The following is a 15,913-nucleotide window of genomic DNA, read 5'->3' on the forward strand; positions in this document are numbered from 1 at the left end:
TAAATAAAATAAATAAACATGATCAGTACATAACTTGATATTAAATAAAATAAATTAAATAAACAAGATCAAGACCAATACATAACTGGAGATAAATTAAATAGATAAATTAAATAAAATAAATGAAGAATCAATATATAACCAGAGATAAATTAAATAAATACAAAATGACATTAAATGAAAATAAGCTAAATAGAAGTAAATAAAATAATATATGATTCAAAATAAATAAGAGATTAATATAACACCCAAGAGTTTATCAAGATTGATATAAAAAGAGCTTAACCTCACTCCTCTTACCTGATTGATCGAAGGGCACACTAATACTATTTTAAGAGAACTAAAATTTCTTTGAATCTTTGCTCTAAGCTTTTACTCTCTTTTCTCTTACTCTCTCTTCTTTCTCTCTCTCCTTTCTTTCTTCTCTCTCTTTCTCCTTTCTTTCTCTTTTAGGTAACTTATTCCCTACTTGATCTCATCTCCATATATATATATATATATATATATATATATATAAGGCACACATGTGCTTATCTTTTTCAGATCATCATTGCTTTCATTAATTAAGAGATGATGTTTATCTCTTTAGCTTATCCTTTATTTTATTTTTTATTTTTTTCTTATCTTCTTTTCTTATCTTCAGATCTCTTTTAGAAGATTTTTCATTTTTTTTACACACACTTATTTTATAATATTTTAATTAATATATTTTTACCTTATATATATTATTAGTTTTGTTTTTTTCTTATTATTATTTTCAAAAAGTAAAAACTATATCATGATAAAATATATTTTTAATGTTTAATCAAATACGAAATATTAGTAAAAATGTAAAATTTTCTAAGTTTTTTTAAAATAAATAATGCAGTTTACTAAAAATAGGAATGTTACATACAAAGACTTCATGAACAATTTCATACTCTGTGTATAACATCTTTATATCTCTAGATACAGACTCTCTTCCACCATCGGTTTTTAGAACTTTGATCGTATTACTGGATTTATTTTGAACAAAAGATTTACATTCTTTGAAAATATGAAATTCTTCATTCTTTACCTTTATCAATTGTATCCTCATCTTTATGCTAAAATCATCGACCATAAAACAAAATATTTGTTCCCTCCTAGTGATGCAATTTCAAGCGACGCACACACATAACTATGGACAACCTGCGACGCTTCACTTGTTCTTACTGCATCGGTTGTTCCAAAAGGATTTCTTGGCTACTTGCTAATCAAGCACGTCTTACATTCTTTCATGGGAATACTGATAGGATGGAGGCCAGACACTAGTTTCTTGGAATTTAGACTATTCAAATCTCTATAATTCAAATGATACATTCTAAGGTGCCACAACCAAGTTTCATCAGCCATGGCAGCAACGAAAAAACATTTAGTCTCAACATTGTTCAAGCACACTTTGGAAGTTCTATTATTGGCTAAAAGGGCTTTGATAATCAATCTCTTCGTAGCATCATACACCTCAAGAAAGTTATCCAATATACTCATTGAATAGCCTTTACCAAGAAATTGAACCATACTAATCAAGTTACTTTTGAAACTTGGAACATACAAAACCTCTTAAATCATTGCTTGTTGACCATTCTGTTTAGTCAACAAATCTCACCGTGTTCTTCTTCTTTTCATCGGACTCAACAAGCCATTCTTGGTGGCTGGTCATATGGTTAGAAAACCCTGAGTTTATATACCATACTTCGTCACTCATTCATTTGGGTTAGTCACCATCAGCAGTATCACAGGTTCCTCCAAACTTTCTTTTCCTCTTTCTCCACGTGAGCCTGATAACCAGACCTCGATTGATTTTCGTTAGAATCTTGATTGCTTAGCACTACCTTACACTCCGTCGAGAAGTGCCCAATACGATTACAATTAAAGCACTTGATTCTTTTTCCATCCATCGTCATCTTTCCTCCTCATCATGTATTAGAGATTCACTGTTTGTTATCTGAGTAACGGAAAGTAATCTAGCAGCAATTTGAATCACAACAACCTAACAGTGACACCACACTAGTCGTCAGTCTCCTCCTCAACAACTCTCAATCCTTAAATAGAGATTGTAGAGAGAAGGTGTTGAATCTGAATTTGGTAATGTGTTAAGAGAAAAAATAATACTCATTATTGGTGGCTGAACATATTATTTGATAAATTTGGGTTTTTGTTTATGATGAATTTGAGTTTTTGTTGTATATGACGAACATATTATTGGGCTTTTCACTAAATGAAAAGATAGCAAACTGCTCTTCAATATGGAGATGGTGATTGGATGAAGTACCGAAAATGAAAAATGGATGGAAGCTGTTTGGAAGGTGGAGAGTGGGATGTTGAAGAAGAAGGGTGATGTTGGTGATTTTGAAATGAGACATGTGTCCAAAAATAAGCGTTAACGTGACACGTCATCTGTCATATCACAAAAAACAGTTTATATCGTCAAATATTGAGGATGAAATCCATACATTTTGTAAGAACTAAGATTTAAATATAACAAATTTTGAAAGATATACTAAAATTTTTTTTTTTAATAATTTAGGTACCAAAAGTATAGTTAACCTAAAACAAAATAATAAAAGGTAAAATGGGTATTATGTCAAGTTTGGAGGTGCAAGATGAAAACGTGGGGTGGAGGAAGAATCCCCTATAAGAGTACCTAAAGAATTGGGCCTGATTATGTATCAGCCCGTGTACCATGTTAAGGTACAACTGGACGCGGACTCTTATAGGGTGGAGGAAGAATCCCCTATAAGAGTACCTAAAGAATTGTTTTTAATATCTTTTTTTTTTTTGGTTTAAGTAATATTTTTTTAATGTTTTTCGTCTAATAATATAATGTGACCGATATTTATCTATCTTAATTTCAAATTCACCAACAAACTCATTTATTTTCTTTTTAATTTGTTATAACTCGTCCACAAATTGATTCCTTCCCTCTTCAAGATTAAGTTTACATTGAAGTAAAATAGATTGAATATAAAATAGGCTAATTAATTAGTGAATTAGAAACAGAAAAACGAAACCAACATCTAATATTTTAATGAAACAAAAAAATATTTTAAAAACAACTGAGTTATATTGCAAATTACTTAAAACTTAATTAAACATTTAAATAATCTAATTTGTAACATTTATATGCTAATACATAAAGTCCTAGCAGTACGTTGCAGGTACTAATTGGTGTGGTGGCTTTACATTTTTCTTGGTTGAATAATTCTTTATAATGTCTTTCGTTTACCCATCCCTTAACTACATTTTACAAGTATTTTGGTTTAAAATTTTAAATCTTTCTGTCTATGAGTGGGAGCGGTTGATAGAAGGATAAGTTATTATAATACAAGTATTAGGTTTCAAATTTGGTATTGTTTATTATCATCTATATAAAGGATTTTTTTTTATATGTTTTTTAAATTTATCTTTTAAATATATTTTTTAATTAAAGTAATTATTTTATAACTTTTTTAAATTTAAGCATTGTTTTCAATTTCATATTTTTGACTATAAAATTATCTATAAAATAAATCACGAGTTTATGATTGTATACAAAATTATACCAACAATTTGATTATAGGAGAGTTTTAGTATCCACATATGTGTGAGAAGTGTCTTTATATGAAATTGCTCAAAGGTGTTTTCTATGTCCACATGCATCCTAAAGACACACTCATGTAGAAAATTACACCAAGGTTTTACGTGTTCACATGGATGTTTTTCTAACACTTACATACAAAACATTGCATCATATGATTAACCACAGGGTGTGGTTGTGTCCATCTAGGAGTAGAAAATTTCCAACTATGTAAGAATAAAGATCCGTAACAAAATTACTTAAGGTCTTAGAATAAAAGTGGTGTCAAATATATTATATGTGTAAGACTAATATTATAAATGTCTAGAACCACAATCTCTTAATGACTATAACCATAACTCATATAAAATATAATAGCATGAACACACACATACATCAATAAATCTACAGTAAAAAAAAAAACTCATACTACAGTAAAAAAAAAAAAAACTCATACTGTTTTATTCATTAAGTCATCTATATAAATTTATATTACAAAACCCTGTCACACAAAATTATAACTACTAAAAGTGATCATTAAATAATATCCATAAATAGATTAATATATATTTTAATCAATAATAAAATAAATAGTTATAATTATAATATCTCAATATATATATATATATATATATATATATATATATATATATATATATATATATATATATATATATAATATGTGAGAGATGCATTTATATAAAAAATAACACAAGAAGTTCAACCTCTAGGATGCGATTGTATTCACATGGGTGTTGAAGATCACTCTAATAAAATTATACAAGAATTTTGATAATAAGGTTGTGACTTCATCTACATCTGTGTAAGAAACATGTCCATTTTAAAATATGCTATTTTAGATAATAATTTTTGAATTTTTACCTTAATAAATTATTTTGAAGAGATTTAAGGCTTTTTTTTATTCGTCTGGTTGTAAAACGTTTTACTATATATAGTCATTAGGCATGGTGAGTGTCGAATGTTCTAATCAAAATTAGATCATATTTAATTAAGTATTTAGTGGATCAAACTTTTGAACTTTTGCAAATCGAATTATGATTTCATTAAGGAAATAATTCTTTGATTACGTATGAGTGAGTAATAGAAGATTCATTAAGAACAAAATAATTAATATAATTATAATAAAATTAATTAAGATATAAAATTAATTAATATATGAGAACAAATGTGCGTTTAGGTCCTACTCCTTGTAATACAAATATTATTATATAGACTTTACGAATTCTTTTTCTTGAGATAAAATATATAAACAAACTTAAAATAAGTATATTTTTAATAAGACTATTGTGAGCAAAATTATTAGAGATAAATACATAACTAAATCAATAAACTTTATCTTTTATAAAACTTATTTATATGTTCAAATTATATATTCTTATTATCTTAGGTTAAGATATATGAAATATAAAATTAGAGAATTCAACTACCATCAACCTTATACAATGTAAAATTAGTTATAAAATATAAAAAGTTATAATATTTTTTTAATTAGTTTTGCATATTGTACTATTTGAAGTCAACATGGCCTTTTACTAGAATAATACGTTGACTTAAATATGTTTTTTATCCATAATTTTAAGTGAAAATTAAAATTATTTTATTTTCAAATTTTTTATTCAATTTAGTCTCCAAACTTTTAAAATACATGAATTTAATTATTTTAATATAATTTTAGTAAGTTTATTTAATGTTTTATGGTAATATTTAAGTTGTTCACACTGTTTGATATTTTTTTGCTTCGGTGTTAATTGGAAACGCATTTGATACACTAAATAAACTTAGTAAAACTTGATTAAAATGACTAAATACACATATTTTTAAATATATAAACTAAATTGGTTCAAAGTTTTGAAAATAGATTAATTCTAATTTTTACTAAATATTAAAAGATAAAAACATAAATAATTTAAAAATATTTCTCACTAATATAATATGATAACAAATAGGAGTAAGAATAAAACTAGAGTTGTCAAAGTGGGTCACAACCCGTGGGCCAACCTGGCCCATCAGTGGTTCGAGTCGGATTGGGTTGAAATTTTTTTACAAATTTCAATACAGGTCAATTTTTGACCCGGCCCACCAAGAACCCGACTCACCCGGGTTGAACTTGTGGTGGGCCGAGTTGGCCCACCAACCAGCATTGTGACACACATTATGTTGGACTTTGCCATGTTGGACTGTTTTTTTAACCAAACACATTGGTGGGTTGACAAATGAAAACCTAACTTCAACTACAAATAATAAGGAGATTGACTTATAGTTGAATAAATCACAAGAATGCCTTGATCTTAGATAGTAATTTGTATTTTTATTTATTTATTTTGGTTTGTATTGGAGTTTAACATCATTTTGGATTATATTGAGATTGTATTAAAGTTTATTTAAAATTTAATCCGAAATATAATTTATGACTTAAGAAAAAAAATTATATTTTTTTAATTAAGTGGGCTAGTGAGTTAACCCGTTTAACCCACCAACCCGTGGTGGGCTATGCCAAATTCGAATTTTTTCGACTCGCTAATAAGTGAGCCGGGTTGGGTTGGCCCACTAAGTGACCAACCCGTAGTGGGCTGGGTTGGGCCGGGCCGGACGACTCATTTTGACAGCTCTAAATAAAACAAAACTATGTTCCTAAATCAACATATTGTGATCAATCACTAGGATGTTTGGACCATGATTAGTAAGATTTATCCAAGTAAAAAAAGCCTACCAAAACTCAATTAATAAGTTGATATTTTAGATGTACGATATTGTATTCAATAATATGAATTCACTCATAAATAAATTGGATTAACTTCATGGTTCAAATATCTTTTGCAAGCACATTTTCTATTCCTATTCAGATATATAGTGATTTTTTTATTAATAAAAAATAAATAATATGCAAATAATAAAATGCATAAAACAGATAAGGGAAAAACCAGCACACACCAAAACTTTTAACGTGATAAAACCTCAATATGAAAGAAAAATCCATGAGACCTTGTCCAGTAAAAACTTCCACTAATAAACTAATAAAAATTAATGAGTACACCACAAGTTTTCTTGGAAATTCCAAATATCAACAGAGCACTATTTTCTTCATCAATAAAGAACTCCAATGAGTACTTTAAATAAACAATAGGGAGAACCTCAATATATGAGATGAGGAATAAAACATTTTTTTCTTTCTTCTTCAATCTCTCTTAGGGCTTTTCTTTTCACCAAAGACACTTATAACTCCTCTCTTTGTCTCATTCGTGACAAACTTATACAAAAAGTTACATATTTAAATTACATAGGGCTAGAAATCTATAAAAAAACTTATTTTATTTTTCTTAAATAAATCGGTGTAGATTCAATAAATTATTGGTGAGTGAACTCACAAAAACAAATATATCTAAAATAGACTATTGGAATGCCAAAACCTAATACAAAAGTTGTAAAAAACAAAATAAAAATCTCTATTCATACAAAATCTGCAAAATTTAATCAAGAAATGAACTTAGAATTGGTAAAAACTGGAGTCACTCTCACTGGAAGGGTACCTTATCTCTCAAATTCTAAAAGGTTAATGTTGTTGTCCGTAAAATCTTTTCTGTGTTTGGTTCCCCACATAAAATCTTTCCAGTCATTACATCCATAATATCTTGTTCACTTTTCTAAAAACATTATATATATATATATATATATATATATATATTTTTTATTTGTATCACGTCGTATTGGATCTGCAAGAAGATCATAGCTAAATGTGAATGATAATTTTGCAAAAAATTGTTTTCTCTCGAAGTGACAGATATCATATTTAAGCATTTTAAAAATATTTTAGAACGAAAATTTTAAAAACTGAGCTTTCACTCCATTGTTATTTTAAACTATCTAGACCCTATAATTTTAAAAACTGAGCTTTCACTCCATTGTTATTTTAAACTATCTAGACCCTATAATTTTAAAGGTTAATCAGATCAGTTTCCATATAAATTTACGGTTTCCAGTTATATAAATCATAACAGTAATGAAAGAAAACTGTGCAGAGATATGGAGATACATCATTTCCCGTAACGATAACAAACAAGCCATACGATTTCTCCTTGTATTTATCATTTTCATAAAAAAAATCAGATAAATATAACATGAATAAAATATGAGTTCAATTTATATATAAAAAATTAAAATTATACTTTTAATTAAAAGTTTTAAAATAATAAATTTATAAACTTTTAATTTTATATAATGTTGAACTTTTTCATTAATAGAAAATTTAAATTCATATATTTAGATTCTTTAACGTATCAAACCAACAAATACAATGGTCATCAGAACTGGTCAATTATTGAAGTATGTTCTAGACTTCAACAACAAACCACACAAGTGATTAACTTTTCCCTTCCTTGCGGGATTAGATTAAATACAAATTTGTCTTATTGATTATAAAGAAATGAAGGAAAAAAAAAAAAAGACAGTCGGAGAAAACAAACAAAGGGACAAGTTCATTTTCATGGATATGCAGCACTTTTGCTACTGAAGCCATGTGTCACAGTAGAAATCCCAAATCCATTGTGCCTTTCTTTACGCCTTGTGTTCCTTTCTTTCTCCTTAATTTTAATGTGTATGATTTGACAGGTGGCCAATTGCTACTGGACAATCCATGTAGAGTGTGAAGCTCTGTTGTCCACGTGGCTGAAAATCAACGATTAGGGTCTCCACAAGCAAGTGATTGAAACATGTTTCTGCAACGTGTCACGTGCTCATGCCATGCAACTATCCAAATCTCGAACCCTCAATCATTCATGCAAGGTTACAAAAATATTAGGTGGTTTTTTTTCAAACTTATGACGGCACCGCATATATGATCTTTTACTAATGAAAAAATTACTTTCAAATTTCTTGTGCTCTAAGCATTCAACTCACGTCCCTCTAAAATATTATCTTATCATGCCTTTATAATACAACTAAATCTTCACTATGGAACCAAAACACCTTTGTTCTTTCACGTTATGGCTTCAACAAACAAACACTGCACCTTCTTTGTCTGGAAGATGACATCATATTTATTATGTCCACCTGTAGGGTTTAGTAATATAATCTATCAACATTCTTTCCAACCTATTTTTCATTATTCATTGAAATTTATAAAAGAAAATATAAAATTGTGAGTGAGACCCATCTCATAAAAAAAAAATGAGATCCACGGAATTTATATAATTTTCGATAAATTTCGGCCACTAATAAAAATTGTCCTCATAAAAAAGTTTATTACTAACATATTTTCTTGCCTATATCCAAATTAAGAAAACAAAAGTAAAGTATGAACTCTGATTTACAATAATTTGATATATTTAATAAATATTTAAAGAATAAATAATATATTTTTCCTTATATTAAATATTTAAATAGAATAGATAATATTTTAGAAAATATTTTGACTTACGTGGGACAAGAATGAACTTTTAGAAAATTGAAGCCTACTGTTTTAACAAGAGTTTATTATTTAATTATATACTATTATATTTTATAATTTTAGTAACTAAGTATGTTACGATATTTGGACACCCCCCTGTGTTAACACTCATAATTTATTTCTATTTCCTTTTATATACTAATATATCAATGACTATATATTTTTCTTCTCTCTTTTCTTGTCAAATAAGTTTCATGGTTTGGAGATTTTGTAGTCCAATTAGTATAAAATAAAATCTCTATCTTTGTGGATGAACATTATTATTCTTTAGTTACTCATTGAAACTTTGTTCTCTTTTATTTTTTATTAAGATGGTAAATCTAAATTTGAATACACATAAATAAAAATATTGTGGTTGACTAGGACAGCCCAACTTCTCTATTATTGATTATTTAATTATTGTTGATATAAATTATGTGTCCACATGTTGGATGATGAATAACATAAAAGGCATATAGCAAGCAAGGAGTTAAGGCACCCTGGCCTATTTATAAATATCAATCACTTCATTCAATTAATTTCTTCGTATCCTTTCTGTTTGTTATTACTTCCCCATATTTGTTTCTCATCGCATAACACCTACCATTCAAACAAAAAGGAAAAACGACTATAGTTTTTTTTTTTTTTATATAAACTCCAACGTAAGCCATAGATTTTCTTCATATTTGACTATATATACCCATACACACTCACAAAGGTTGCATACCAGTTAATTAATTATCACTGTGTATAGATCCTAGAGCTTCCATAGAGAAAAGCGAGCAAAGATCAAGTGAAACAGAAGGAGAATCATCAGAAGATGGGAGTGCAAGGAACTTTGGAATACTTCTCTGACTTACTCAGCAGCACCAAGAAGAAGAAGAAGAAGAAGCAAATGCAAACTGTAGCTCTGAAAATCAGAATGGACTGTGAAGGATGTGCACGGAAGGTGAAGCATGTTCTTTCTGGTGTTAAAGGTACTTCTTCTTCTTCTTCTTCTTCGTCTTCTTCTTCTTCTTCTTGAAGTTGTTTGGTTAATGGAAAATTGAACAAATGATGAATAGGAGCTAAATCAGTGGAAGTGGACTTGAAGCAGCAGAAAGCAACGGTGACAGGGTATGTTGAGGCAAAGAAAGTTCTTAAGGCTGCGCAATCTACTAAGAAAAAGGTTGAACTGTGGCCATACGTTCCCTACACTATGGTGGCTAACCCTTATATTTCACAGGCCTACGATAAGAAGGCACCTCCTAATATGGTGAGGAAGGTGGCTGACACCGCCAACGTCTCGGAAACCACCGTCGACGACCGCTACGTACAAATCTTCAGTGATGAAAACCCTAATGCCTGCTCTATCATGTAATCATTTTCCACTCATTTTCACATTAACTATATAAGAAATATATGTATTAAAGAAGGGTATGGTTTTGTAAGTTTTTGTAAATTTTGTGATATCATTTTGGTACTAGCTTGGTTTTTGTGTATGATTTTCTTTTTATTTGTTTATATGCAAAATATATTAAAAAAATGGTTATTATGCATTAAGCTAACCTTATACTCATTTACACTATCAGGATACACGTAAGTATCTACTATTACCTCATGGTTAATTTGTATTAAACTAATCCTAAGTAATAACACAATAACCAAATCGAAATACTAAAATAACATTGTTGTGCCCTTCAAATGTAAGACCATCTATTATAGTATTCACAGTACGAAAATGGACTCGGTAAATTTGTAAAAAAAAAGAAAGAAATACCAAATTAGTTACGAATTTTACGTTTGGTTTCAACTAACAGTTAAAATAATTTTAATTAAAAAATGAAATTCAAAATATATAACTGTTCCTATCTTATTAGATAGTGTTATATCGCTTAACAATCGAGAAAACGCGAGACGAACAATAACTAATACACCCACCTATTTGAAAACTTTAATTTACATCAATTTAATTTTAACTTTTATATACAATCATTATATTTCTGAAATACTTCGGGTCGGTTTACGGACCACCTTATATATTTATGTTGACCCAATTCCTAATTTAAACAAGATAAACTTTTTTTTTTTATTTCGTGTCAGGTTAACGTTTTCTTTTACTCGTTTTTAATAAAATAAATATAAAGAAATTAAAATAAAATATGTATGATTCAAATTTAAATCGTATCAGAAAATTTTATTTTAATTCTAGATATATAAAATTGATATATATATATATATATATATATATATATATATATATATATATATATATATATATATATATATATATATATATATTAATGTTGTTTTAATCAAACATGCTTCAATGTCTCTGGAAGCCCCATGTACACAAGACTCCATTTATTCTTCCTAAGATTAGATTGAAAAACAAATGTTGCCTAAAATTATGTTTTTCTTTGAATTGTCTTTCGTATAATGATTGATGGTTATGTATAGTTTCATTATCTTAGGCATAGTGATTGAATGGTGGGAAACATTAGAAATTAATTTGGTAGTTGAACAATTGTGGAATAGCAACTCACGGCGTTTTGCAGTTTATTCTACTTCACTCACATTTTCTCATCATATATTTGTGGTTTTGTTCTCTTGCGTGTTTGCCGGGGCATCGTTACCCAGCCTATTTTAAACTTAAAATTAAATAAATTATCACATAATTATTCCTCACAATAAATGAAAATTAAGTAACATGCATGCATCATTTTCAAGTGCTTAAAAAGAAAGAAAAATGATATTTAGGGTCTTTTTGGAAAACAAGAATCTAATCAACAATTTGTGAATTATTTATTTTATGAACATCAGCGTTGGTGCACAAAGTAGATACAAATTCTGACCGGATGTATGGCCTTATATCGTATATGTACATTGAATATATATATATATATATATATATATATATATATATATATATATATATATATGGTTACTTAATTAATTGTGAATATTTTATTAATTTAAATGGGAATAAAGATATGGCAGGGACAAATATTATGGCGGGATATGTACATCCTTATACCCATTCTCATATCTAATTGAAAAAGTCGGAGATTCTTCATACCCATACCCAGTCAATGCGGAGATTTCCCGTCAAAACGGGAATGAGTTTGGACAATACCCATGAGGACGAATTTATTTGTTATCTCTAGTTCACGTGTGTGTTAGAAGGCGGATTTGAGATTGACTTTGGATGTTTGTTTCAATGTTTGTGAACTAACTTACAGGCAATTGATTACATAAGAGTGATCCACTCAAGTAGAAGAGATTTGTGAGTATGTGCTATTTATAAAGATTGCAAAGTCCAAATTGTCCTTGTTTTATTTTAAAATAAGGATGTGGGATTCTAGTCCAAATTTCTTCTTAAGGTAAGAAACTCATCTTCTTCCGGACTTCAACCTCGCAGTGGTTAAAAATGGAGAATGCACGTGGTGGATGTGGGATTTATATTTTTTGTGCTTTTATTTATGTGTGTGGTTAAAAAATGTAATTAAAATTTGTTCCCTACGCAACTAATTTAAATTTTATCTTCCCAAATTTAACTTTATTTTTATACCACATTTGTGAGCAGGGGTAAAATGGTAATCACATACTTTTATTTATTAAATAGTTTTTTTAATCTATATATACTAACTTTCACAAACTTTCATTTCAAATTTATACAAACTTTCATATCAAATCTACACAAATCACATTATTTATCGCTTGATCCAAACAACACCATAATCCTCTCTTTATCTCCTTAAATCACCCATTCACTCTCCTTAAAATTCATTCCCCAATCCAAAGTCTCCGTTTGTTTCTATCAAGTTACTGTAGCAGAGGATGAAAATTAAGGTGATTTGGGATGATTTGCAAGGATGAATTTGGAGGAGTGGGGGAGAGACATATCTTCTCTAAAGTAAGGATATTTGAGTGGAAAGTCAGCTCATTCTCCATGCAATTACCATTTTTGTCCTTGTAAGTGTATTTTATAATAGCATTTGAGTTATTTACATCGTTTGACACATTTGTACTTCAATGCTAGCTAAGAAACTATCATGAAACATATTGAAATGTAAATAAACTTAACAAAATTTGGTGAAAAAGACTAGATTCACACAATTTTAAAGTTGGGAAACTAAATTAGAAAAAAATTTCAAAAATAGACTAATTTTAATTTTTACTAAAGATTAATGGGTCAAAAACATATTGAACCTAAATTTTAATTATTGAAATTATAATCAGTTAGTGCTTTACTTAAATGGTAGATTAGTCAATTTTTAATTAGCTAAAAATTACATTTATATTTAGGTTAAATTAGTTAATACAATTTTTGTTAAAATATTATAAATTTGCAACGTGTTTGGAATGTTATTTGAGCATCACACAAGAAATGTTGATATCAATTTTCAACGTGGATAATTTAATTTAAAACTACCCTATTGAATTTATATTAATTTTAAACAACCTCATCTCAATCTAAAATAATTTTATAATGTGAAATTATTAATTAATTTTATTTAAACTAATCCCAAAATTTAGTTCATTTTAATTTCTAAAAAACATATTTTAATTTAGTATATTTTTATCAATATTGTTTTCTTTCAATTTAAATAATCACTCATAGTTTATTATAGTATAATTTACATTATTGGTAATTTAAATTGTATTTATATGTAAGGATAAAAGGATGATCTTATATTTTTATTAATTAAATCATTATTTTTGTCTATTATATGATTTTCATAAATTTTTATCTTATTTTTTCTTCAAATTTTATCATCTTTCTATTAGTCCAAACAACCAAACTTTTACCTTTCTTCTCCTTCAAATATAAATAAGTCTAATGTATCAAATTTACTTCAAGAAACAAAAACAAACTTAGTGTTGTTCCAATGACAGAAAAATGACCGACGCTATATTTTAAGAAGCTAAAATCAACGGTCTCATAATGTAATAATATATGCCTATTGAAAAATTAGAATAAACTATTTTCCTTCTCCTTTATTTTTATATATATTTTTTAATTCTTCTATTTCTTTTACACCACTAAAGTACTTGAAGACTAATTTTGTTCATTTATTTTATATTTAGTTTTATTCATTATCATGAGGATTTTAATATAGAAATGTTTCTGATACGATTTAGTTTGGCATTAAAATTATAGATCTGAACTGCACATAGAAAATATATATTGTTCCACTAGGAAAAAAAATTAAAAAAATCTGATTTTTTTTAGATTAATTTTTTAGTTTTTCATTTTTAATTTTTAAAAAGTTATAAATATATTAAAAAATAAATTCTTAAAAACGTAAAAATAAATATTTAAAATTATTAGGAATTCAATTCATATATTATTGTAGTCTAAAATCAAGTAACGTAAAATAAAAATTTAATATCAACTTAAATAATATAAACATAGAATAATAGGTCCATAGTTGTAATTTCCAGCCCCTAAAACATCACCGATTAAACTTTTATTGCAATAATTTCTCATGAATTCTTTTACAAGAAAAACACATATTATATATTATCAAATGTATTAAAAAATAACGAAACAAATGTATTCAACAGGTTAGGTTGTTGTAATGAAGTAAAGGCAAGAAAAAGTTGTGACCGACTTTTGACCACTACCATTCTTTCTATAATAGTATACCTTATACTTTATAAAAAAGCTAGAAGAAAAGGACAACAATTCAACAAAACATATTGGATAAAGTTGGATGAAAAGAAGAACAATTCAAAAAAAATTAACATATTGGATAAATGTATAGAATGATGCATGTTATCACTTGCCTTTTTAAATTAAAACCGTAAACATTATCGTTATATGAACTTTCGAATTTATTGATGAGATTTTATTGCTGAAAATAAATATGTTTGTAAACCTAAATTTGTTAGTAATGAATTAGTCTATAAAATTTGTTGGTATGATCCGTTGTTAAATTATTGATGGATATTTTCATTAATTATGATTTGTCGGTAAATTTTATGGATAATTTGTAATTTTTATTATTTTAATTCTTTTGTTGGTTTATTTGTCATAAAATAAGTTATAAATGTTTTGATAAATATGATGAAATTCTTTTATATATTAAAGAAAGATTAGTGGGAATAAAATTAAAGATGAGAAGGAGGATGAGAAAGAAGAAGAGAAGGAAGATGAAGAAAAAGAAGAGGAGGAGGAGGCACAATGACGATAGTGATTAGAGTTGGAAAAGGAAATTATTCCGTAAAACGAGCTTTCCTAGTCATCAAAAAATTAGGAACTACCTCAAAATTACAATGAGGTGAGTTTAAATGTTGAAAACCTTGTAAATTATTGACAATAGGAGTCACATCTTTCAAAGAAGGCATGTCAGCCAAGAAATCAGAATCCACTGACACACCACCACTAGTATAAATATCTAGATTCTTAACAAACAAAGATTCATTTACAACACCAACATTATCATGATTTTGCTCATACTGTAACTGAGCAATAAATGGTACCACAAGATAGTCCACCATAATAGACTTCCCCACAAGATCCCTTACATGGTTAGGCACTATAGAATCCACCACAAGTTCAATTATAAGCGCAACTACAAGGTCCATCAAAATCTCCACCACAAACAACACCACATACTTCATGTCTAAACATAGGATGGAGGATTATGGTGGAGAAATTATTGCAGCATTTGGGGTGACATTAATACTGTGAGGTGGTTTGAGAAGTTGTTTAGACATCAGATGGAAAGGTAAAAACTTTAAATTCTACCAAAATTGTTAAGTTAGTGGAAAACCTTCAACAAATCAACAAATAGTGGAATAATATATATATATATATATATATATATATATATATATATATACACACTTACATATTATGTTTAGGGTGACAATGTGGGCTTGACTTAGAGGACTGGCTCGTAGGC

General features: G+C 27.8%; 1 protein-coding gene across 1 annotated transcript; it reads left to right on the plus strand.

Annotated features, from left to right (window-relative positions):
• Positions 1-9,486: 9,486 nt before the first annotated feature.
• On the plus strand, positions 9,487-10,501 carry LOC114162534 (heavy metal-associated isoprenylated plant protein 24). The gene is made up of 2 exons (XM_028046457.1): positions 9,487-9,997; positions 10,085-10,501. Exons 1-2 carry the CDS (start codon positions 9,841-9,843, stop codon positions 10,378-10,380), a joined length of 453 nt encoding a protein of 150 aa, XP_027902258.1. The 5' UTR covers positions 9,487-9,840; the 3' UTR covers positions 10,381-10,501.
• The last annotated feature ends 5,412 nt before the right edge of the window (positions 10,502-15,913 follow it).

Source organism: Vigna unguiculata, chromosome 9 (genome assembly GCF_004118075.2).
Source record: "Vigna unguiculata cultivar IT97K-499-35 chromosome 9, ASM411807v1, whole genome shotgun sequence".
Taxonomy (NCBI): domain Eukaryota; kingdom Viridiplantae; phylum Streptophyta; class Magnoliopsida; order Fabales; family Fabaceae; genus Vigna; species Vigna unguiculata.